Genomic DNA, 9,766 nt, shown 5'->3' on the forward strand with positions numbered 1-9,766 from the left:
GCACTAAAATATTTCCTAAGTATAAAAATCGCAAGATCGAAGAAAGTTGCATGTCTTTCAACAAAAATACACATCGTCTAAGCAAATATTGGGATGATGGAATGCAAGCCCGTAAATACACATGTAGATCTTATCAATAAAAGAGGATCAAAATGGTGATAATCTCCAAGTTGATAAAGAAATGTACTAGCATCTATTTGAAAAAGTTATTTATCTAGATATTCATCCCAACATCTGTTACTATATCAAAGTGATTAGTTGATTTATAATAAGCCCACAACTTGATGCACTCTACAGTATATTTAGATATCTTAAAAGAACTAGGAAAGATCTATTTTTCGAAAAAGAAAACAAATAAGAGCATTAAACTCTTTACCAATGATAGCTATGCTGGATTCATAATTGATCGAAAAATCATCTCTAACTTGCTCATTCATATGAGGAAATCTTGTAACCTGGAGAAGTAAAAAATAGGCAAGAGTTGCTAGAAGTAGTGCTGAAGCATAATTCAGAGCCATCGCTCATGAAATTTGTAAATAAATGTGGCTTAAGAGATTTTTGAAAGACCTGAACATCTACATTAAAGAAGAACCAATGTTATGATGTGTCAACCAAGTTACAATTAACGTTACCAAACATTCAATCCAACTTGATAGAATAACGCATGTGAAATTCATAGACATTTTATAAAAGAAAAAAAATCAACCGATCATTCAAATAATATATACTCCAACAAAATTTAAATTGCAAATATCTTGACCAAAGTCCTTGATCAATTACAAATTAAAAACAATCAACATATATTCCCGGCTTGGGGGAAAGTGTGAAAATTGTATAGAGCACAACTATGGCTCATCTAAATCTTCATTAAGCAATACGTGTGCTTTAATTATATAAATCACATTATGAATATCCACTTCAACAATCCATCCATTCTCATCTTCCTTGTTTGTCCCCATTAATTGTGTATTGAGTCTTTCTTAATTTTAGGACTAATAATTATCATTGTTTAGCACCTATAAATATATACTTCTTTTAAAGTTTGAATAAAGTGAAAAAATGTTTCAATTGTTAACCGAATAGGCTCTTAAGATTCCATGTTAAGAATGCATAAAAAGGGTGTAAATGCTTGGTTTTTATGAATGCATGCACGGCCATGTTTTTTACATGTCAAAAACAGGATTTTATAATTAAATACCAAACCAATAACTCATTGTTATCACATGTCAGCTGTTTCAGCTCCAGCATATGCAACACAGATCAGCAAACAAAAACGAAAGCACAAATATTGGAAGCGTGATAAAAATATATTAGATTGAGTTTTATCACGATAAATGATTGAGTAATAAAGAATATTCTAAAATTACCAAGGAAACGTCTACGAAAAATATAATGATAGTTAATGAAACTTCACTAAAAGGATATTTTATTACTTCCAGGGTAAAAAACTTCAACACTTTATTATCAAAATCTATAATTAAAACACCATCATGTAAGGAATAGAAGCCATATTCTTTAAGCCTCCTGCATCTGTAATGCATAAACAGAGTATGTGCCCTTGTATGAATGCATTAATGTAAATGCTTAGTGGTTTTCAAAGACTGTTTTTTTTTTCTCTCTCCTTTTAAAGCCTAATAAAAGTGCAATATATGTCAGAGAAGCAAACCTTCATAACTGGAATAATGATCTTATGTTTTAACCATGATACTGAAAAAGCAAAAATAAAAATAGACCAAAATCATCATAAGCAAATTATTCAAACATATGCATGAAAGCAATTTTTGTAGAACGTACGTTTTCTGCAAAATAATCACATATCATCCTCAGTCCGCTTGATATGAAGCAAGAAGAAAGCCATTTTCTTCTTCTCATTCCAACGACAAAAATAAATAAGTTTGCTTTATCCTGCACAAAGGATTTAAAGATAGAACTATGTTGTGCATAAGAAATAGTAGGTAGAAAGTTACTTAGTGGCCAAGTGTGCATGTTGGAAATCACGACTATTGGGTATGCAAACCTTCAAATCACAATCGCCATCAAGTTGTGTTACAGTCCTCTTCACTGAGATGCATCTGTAACTTCCAACAAAGGTCAATACCAAATAGAACCAACCAAAAGAAATTAAGATGTACCAATATTTAAGCTGAACAGAAAAGGTGTATTTCACATTGTAAACGTAGCATCACCCATAGGTAACAGCATAAAAACAAGGATATCAATATCAATATCAAATAGATCATCCCAAGCACCATTACACTAGCCGGAAAAAACTGCCTCTGTTACAAGTATGCACAGTATAGGAAATCAGTCATTTTCCCTTTTCCCCATATACTACATCATTTAACAGATATGGCAATGTTGAACTGACACGACACAAATGAATGAGATCTTAAACTGAGTTTCTAGAACTTGACAAAAGCATAATCTTATCCAATGTTGCATCAATAAGTTCAGCATATTTCAAGTTACTTCATCACATCTGAAAGCACATGTCTACTAGATAAAACCTAAACCTACCTGCACTAAAGGAAGAAATATAATCTGTAAAAAATTTAAACCAGGTTAAAGGAAAATATAAAAGAAATTGTGTTTGTAATGATTTCTACTGAGCTATCCATGAAGTTTACTTGATACTCAGCGCCAAGAACACATGTAGTGAAGTTGACATAAGATTTTCAAGAAAACAATCAATTTAATAAGACAACACTCACTGAGCCTATTATAAGAAAATGCAGAAAGCCTGCCAAAAATCCAGCCTCAGTTCAAGTGGGATCGATGGGCATTAGTGTTTTAATCATTTCTATCAACCATTTATTTACAAAGTTAGTTTTACAACAGGAAAAGAGGTCTCATAGACCAATTCACAGCCATCTCTAGAAGTGGACAAAAAAGTCAAGAAATCAAGCCGATAACTAATACAAAACACAACGATCCACATGTCATCATATGGTTATTGATAATGAAGATGTGACTAATATAACATCTTCTGTAACAAGAAGCTACTTGTGATTACATAACATGTCTTTGACTGGATACAGCCCAATGCTGGACGTTCTGCAACTTCCAAATCGAATACATGATCCTGACAAGTATTTGTAGCTCAAAAGAACTTCCCATAATCCTGAGATGGCTGGTCCCAAACCCCCATAAAGCCTATACAACAAAAATAAGTTAATCAAAGTAGTGTAACCAGAGTGAGAAACAAGGAGTATTGAAAGAAAGAAGGCATGAGAATATTGAGGCCTGGCTTCAAAGCTGAAAGGCACAAGTTCTATGAGGATTCTTAAAGAATTCCTTTGCCTTTTTGAAACAAATAAAGATAATGTGAAAGTAAAACATTGACCAAGTGTTAGCATGAGATCACATATACAGATACTAATGCAAGAGAAAATTCATAGCGGTATCTTCAAAAATATTAACATCCAAAACAATTTTCAGCATACCTATTGGCAATTCGTCAAGAGAAACGTAAATGTGGTCATCTACACCAGGATAACCCTGAAGGAAGAAGAGAACCATGCGCCTATCAATTATTTATACAACACTTATAAATATAAATATCCTGCATGTTTAAATTTTAATAGCTACAATACAAAATATAATGCTACACAAGGACAAAGAGTAAAAGCATTAAAATGCTAACAGCAAAATAAAAGTGCACAATGAGAAAATTGCACCTCAGCACCATGAAGGCCCATTCCAGGCTGCATATCATTGAGGTCCCCTTGAGCTGATGGACAATCCGACATATCAGTTCCTAGAAACTCAGGAAACTCGAGGCTGTAACCATCCTGAATACTGGAAAGATCATCTGTATGTGTTGCCTGATTTAAGACATTTTCAAGGCCTTGATATGAAATATCACCCCTGCTTATGAGTAAACTCAGTGTTAGTTTGAAGTAAACATATGGATTATCTGCGTATGAATGTTCTGAGATTGTAAACCAAACCAACATATAATATGAATATTCGTATGTATTGCATATAAGGAAGCTTACTTGTGCTTAGCAGAATCAAAGGTATGGACTTCTGCATGGGAGTCTTCCTCAAGGTCAATTACTGGAATTACTTTGTTAGGGCCAGATATTTGGCTACTGTTACAAGCATTGACAGCATTTCTCATCGACATGCTTAAATCTGCTGAGACTCCATTATTCATCTCAGTTCTAGGGGCAGAAGGGACATGGTCCATAGAAGGACCTCCAGGAATCTCACTCAACTCAGGACTTCCAGTTAGGTTGAGATCACATATTTTAAATGATGCAGAAGTTTCAGGCCGAATCTCTTCTTCTAACATTACAACAGATTCTCTTTTAGCCTTTGGAGAAAAATCAGTAGAGTCCAAACTCTTTCCATTAGCTTCTTGAACCATTTCTTCATCCTGGGTGTCTTTCCCATCAAGAAGCGTGGATTCCGGGTCCCCAATCGTCTCTGGTACCAGGGATAGGCATGGGTTACCTTTCGTCTTGACATCATCAGTATCATTGTCAAAGCCAGCATCCGGATTCCCATTCAATGATTCAGTACAAATTGCTGAATCAAGAGGGCTCTCAAACAATTCATGCTGCGAGTCTGCAGCTTCTTCCAAGGATTTATCGGATTGATGGCTATGATTCTCAGGAGTCTGCATTTCAGAGCTACCAACGTCATCACAATTCAACTCCTTGCACTCGCTCTCACCAGCATCATCTAGGGCATCACTCATCTCTGCATCAGCGTCAAGATAAACCTTTGGACTCTTATTTGCAAGTGATGATCGTGGTCTGGTGGGCACTTTTGTGAAGCTGCATAGTTTCAACAGATCCTTGCAGTCGTTCATAACTACATCACCTTCCTCTTCACAAGGTTTGCTATCCATATATTCCTCCATGGACTCTTTCTTCTCAGGCTCATCATTTATTTCACTCTTTACCTCCTCAGTGATTTCCGAGCTTGAAACCCTAACTTCATCAACAACCTTGCTTGAACCCTCATCAGCCTCAGGCTGCTGATCCTTCTTGGTACTAGATGAACTTGCCTTCGACCAAGTATCATCAACCAACTCATAGTTCTCCTTCTCCGAAGCCGACTCACTCTTTGTGGGTTGCTCATCAGCCGAAACTCTCGAGACGCTACTCTTGAGCTCAACATAACCTTTCCTCCGAATCCTAATGAACTCAGGAGGGAACTCACCATCTTCTTCAGTTAGATCAGAGTAGCCTCTTCCCCTGTCCGTCCAATTTCTAGATTTACCATTCTCTCTACTCCAATCAGAGTCGTACACTCTGCTATAAGGCCCGGGTCTCTTCCTCGACTTCTCCCGCCGCCTGTAATCAAAGCGCCCCTCATCATCGAACCTTTGACCAAGCCGCGCCAGTGCAGAAGTCCTGAACTCCGGTAGCGGCGGGATTTCTCTGGCCTGGCGCTCGAATCCAGGAGGGCTTCCATTGGGAAACTTCCTTACAATGAGCTCCGGCGGGATTACGCCCCTCGAAACCAAATACTCCGCGGCGAGACGGCCAGCTTCCATGAGGATGTCGATCTTGCGTGGTAAAGGGTGCTGGTTTGGCGGGCCTCGATCGAGATCGCGGCCGTAGGACGAGATCCGACCGCCGGAGGTCGCCGACGGGCCAGACCGGAATCCCTCCCTGGGACTACGAAATCTAGACTGCATCCCTCTTAATTTCACTGTAAGCCCCTTCGAATCTCTATCGGCCTTTCAATGTTCTCAGCGATTATGTACAAATCATGCGAATTGACAACCGGGAATGGTTCTTGGAGACCCTAATTCCACGTGAGATTGGAATCTGCAAAACCTTATACGGTATGGAACGCCGCCCAACTTTAGCCGGGTGCACGGGCCTGGAGAGGAAGAACGACAACGATCCTGTATTTTTTTTTTTTTTTACATTTATGCCCGTTAAAATAAATTTACCTCACGTGCTTACTACTTATATCTTAGTTCTTTTAATGGATAATTAATGCATCTATATAAATTTATGATCATATTAATTATTATTGTTATGAACTGGATGAATTCAAGTATTTTTTTTTTTATGTTTTGAATTTAATTATAGGATTTTAATAACATATTTTTTTTATAAGCTCAATATATATGATTTAATGATTTCAGGTCATGAAAGAGACTTAGGAGTGTGAGTCTAATTAGATACAGGATTTTTCAACTTTTATTGTCATTTTGTCTTTTAATTTTTCTTTTGAGCTCAAGAGTGGTCGGACAATAATTTGCATTTGTATTACTCTTGTATGACTCTTGGCTAGTTTGTATAATTTTTTGATATTAAATATCAATGTATATTGATATTTTAATCAATAGATTTATTTTTGTTAATATTTTATTATTGAAATAAATTAGATAGCTTTAGTTGTTATTATTAAAATATAAAAGATACAATTCTTTCCAATTTAGATTCTGGGACGTGACAAATACTTGGTTCTCATCTTCTAGTGGTGCGGAGTGCGCACCGTCCGCACAAGTATTGTGTACCTAGCGCGGTACCGAGTGTCGGTACCTAGCGCAAAACAATACTTGTGCGGACAGTTCTCCCCGTCCGCACTCCGCACCTAATAATCTCTCGTTGTTGTGATACCATTTTATAATGACACCAACTCTTAACTATTGAGGTATTGCCCGTTTTGTTCTAATAGTCTCACAGCTTTGTCATGTTTGTGTAACTTCCCAGGATGTCACTCATCCTAGAATTTCTCCCGCATGAGCATGCTTAACTTTGAAGTTTTTTTAACGAAATTTCATCCATTAAATCAAAAGATATCTCGATACTTAAGAGTTTAGCTTCTTTTAACTTGAGGAGATTCATATATGATCTCTTATTCATTATCGTCCAACTACACTCTACAAATGATCATCCCTTGATTATGATCTATACCACAATTGCTCGATTACAATCTTCGAATGGTACCAATATATATCCCCAACTCACTTTATTTGCTCATTAATTATTTATGTGAAAAGTAATTCTATTAAAGAGATTGAAATCTCTCTCTATTAACTTGACTTCTCATACACATAACAATCCTAAATAATTTGAATCATTTTTTAAGATAACAAATGGCCCTAAAAACATAAGCATGATGACATCGACGACTAATTTCTTGCATAAGCGATAACGAACAAAAGATATCATATCACTTCAAGCATTTGAAGCTATGTTTTAATTTTTAATATTTTTAGCCTTATCTTAAAGAGCTATTTTGATCAAATAGCATTTACGCAATTTATTTTGTTATGTTGGTTGGGAGCTTTGGCTATAAATTAAGAGGTTTTGGATTCGAAGCTTATTTATGTGATATATGTATAAGTTTAACTTAATGGCTCAAATATATATAAAAAATAGCATTTAGTGAAGGGTAATTTTTTAAAAAAAATAAACATTGTTAATCATTTAATTAGTAATTAAACCAACAAGAAAAAAAAAATAGAACTCGCCAAAGTCGTTTGCTTGATGGGGAACTTACCCATTTGACCTAAGTCTCCAGTTTAACAGGCGACCTTGGTAAGTCGCCTATCCAACAGGTGACTTTCAATTTTTTTTTTTTTCAAATGAAAGCAACAATCAATAAATTTTATATAAATATTGACGAAGAATGGTTTTATAGCTGTATAATATAGGATTATAAATTTAATATGTCTTGAGCTATGAAGTTGTAGTGAGTAGTCACAATCTATGAGGTATAAAGTTGTAGGGAGTAATCATATTATATGAGCAATAAAGTTATCTTATCAAAGCAGTGTATATTACCAAAAGACTCTATCAAATCTATGATTCCTTCTGCACTGCATCCTATATATTGTATCGGGCATTGTAGAAATGACAACCTCCATGAACAATTTAACACTCATGTATGAATCCTTCTAACTACCAAACACTGACTTAACAACCTTCAATCTAGCATCCCAAGCTTTCATATACGAAACCTTTATATTAAACTTTGCTTCAATTCGACCAACATATCTCCCTCAGCTTAAGTTCCATCAATTTTTTAATAGTATGAAGTATGAAGTAGCTTATAAATTGAGAATTACACTAACGATGGAACAACAAGAATAAGGCTTGCAAAAGTGTGTTGGTGCTTCATGGATGAAATTTTTCCATATTCCATCTAGACATTTTCTCAATCCAGCATGCAAACGTCACAAATAACAGGTTCCATAGCTCTCATGTTCAGCACACACAACTATAAATTTGTGTCGATTGGATACAATAATCACAAATTGAATATTATTCATTATCAATCATCCTTATAAAGCAAACAACATGTCTGATTTACTTTTTAAGCACACCCCCTCCATCAAGTATGTTGGTATTGAAAATTCCTCTTCAACCTACTTCCCTACATTTGAATCATCAAAAGTAATCTCCTTATCCCATTTCTAGATAGTAAGACAGGTTTCAACAAATTCATTAGTAGCAAACATGCATTCTTCAGACCTAATTGTCTTGAAACAATAGTTATGTATGAAGCCATGTATGTCACCATGCACACCCACATTTTCCTCATGCATATCACAAGGCACTTCGTCATCACGATCATGTCCTCACTAAACCCACTGCTCATAGTTTCAACCTTTGTCAACCATAACGGATGGTCGACTTGAAGGTCCTGTATGATCCTTTCATTGCTGAGTTTGCATGTCACTACATTAAAAGAGATAATGTTTATAATAATTTAGTAATACATCTACATACCTCAAATTTAGATTTTTGAATTTATAAGGATACTTAAGGCGCACATTACCATGTGTTGCTTCAATGGTACCCTCTACACCGAAAACTTTTTTCAAGTGTGATGATTCATTAACTTCCGGTGTCAGATTCTGAATACCAAGCATTGTTATGTTCAACTCCTCAAGTTCCACATACATCCTCAATAATTTGCTGGCAACATGAGATAATACAATTTTGCATAACTCCTCATCCTCAATATGTGAAGCAATAAACTCATTCCCCACCCGCATATGACAAAGTAACATGACTATATACTTCGAGGTGTCATACTTCAATACCTTTAAAACTCTTACCTTAAGTTGCTCTAAGTTCAAGCTTGTTGGGACTTCCAATGGACAAATCCGTCCCGTAATATAGGTCGGTGCAAAATTGTCATCCAACAATAATGCACCATCATATATCAGGACGAAGGAAGCTATAACACCACTCATTACTAAATTTCCCCGTTTCATTTGCAAATTGCTACTACAACTGCCAAATAATTAAGTCATGCTAAGGTGATGAAGGAGTAACAACATAATCTCATGCTTCATATACTAACTACCACAAAATATTTAAATATCTATATCAAAACCCTTTAACAGTGCCCGCGCTATTACTCAAATGATTGGATAAAAATTATACTTTCCAAAATAATTGTAATGCCTCATGAGCTCCAATAAACTTACAACAACAAACTTCAAAACCTATACACCTACAGACCATACATTACAAAATAAGCAAGATTTTTTTTTTTACTAACTAATACTTATAAAAAACTACCAACAAAAACTCAAAACTCATTCTAACATGCAAAACTTCCAATCCAAACAACTCATTATTACATTAAATCTATAAAATGTGTCCAATTTTTTTTCTTAACTCCACTAGCACAACAACAATAACTCTCAACTAAAAAACCTTAAAATTAAGCTTAAAAAAAAAAGATTAACGTGTTTATGCAAATCGGAGAACAGTCGGTATAGAGCTCGACGGGCGAAGACAACGGAGTGGAAAAAACAAAGGAAAGAGGAAGATGG

The 9,766-nt window shown here is 35.4% G+C and overlaps 1 protein-coding gene across 3 annotated transcripts; it reads right to left on the reverse strand.

The window, feature by feature from the left end:
- Positions 1–2,759: 2,759 nt before the first annotated feature.
- On the reverse strand, positions 2,760–5,868 carry LOC110107481 (uncharacterized protein At4g26450). 3 transcript variants are annotated; one of them, XM_020837755.2, is made up of 4 exons: positions 3,999–5,868; positions 3,678–3,870; positions 3,444–3,523; positions 2,760–3,153 (listed from the first exon to the last, which is right to left on the reverse strand). In XM_020837755.2, the coding sequence occupies exons 1-3, from the start codon at positions 5,651–5,653 to the stop codon at positions 3,479–3,481; spliced, it is 1,893 nt and encodes a 630-aa protein (XP_020693414.1). In that variant the 5' UTR covers positions 5,654–5,868; the 3' UTR covers positions 2,760–3,153; positions 3,444–3,478. The 3 variants fall into 3 exon arrangements, with proteins under 3 accessions (XP_020693414.1, XP_020693412.1, XP_020693413.1); XM_020837753.2 differs by having other exon boundaries at positions 3,444–3,498; positions 3,999–5,867; XM_020837754.2 differs by having other exon boundaries at positions 3,444–3,498; positions 3,678–3,867; positions 3,999–5,865.
- Positions 5,869–9,766: the final 3,898 nt, after the last annotated feature.

The sequence above is a fragment of the Dendrobium catenatum genome, unplaced genomic scaffold, assembly GCF_001605985.2.
Source record: "Dendrobium catenatum unplaced genomic scaffold, ASM160598v2 fragScaff_scaffold_1105, whole genome shotgun sequence".
In the NCBI taxonomy this organism is placed as follows: domain Eukaryota; kingdom Viridiplantae; phylum Streptophyta; class Magnoliopsida; order Asparagales; family Orchidaceae; genus Dendrobium; species Dendrobium catenatum.

Coding starts and splice junctions, on each gene's coding strand:
- LOC110107481 (XM_020837753.2), bottom strand. CDS start 5,653: ATGCAGTCTAGATTTCGTAGTCCCAGGGAGGGATTCCGGTCTGGCCCG. Junction 3,871..3,998: donor TTTGATTCTGCTAAGCACAA/GTAAGCTTCCTT, acceptor TTTACTCATAAG/CAGGGGTGATATTTCATATC. Junction 3,499..3,677: donor TGGGCCTTCATGGTGCTGAG/GTGCAATTTTCT, acceptor TTCTTCCTTCAG/GGTTATCCTGGTGTAGATGA.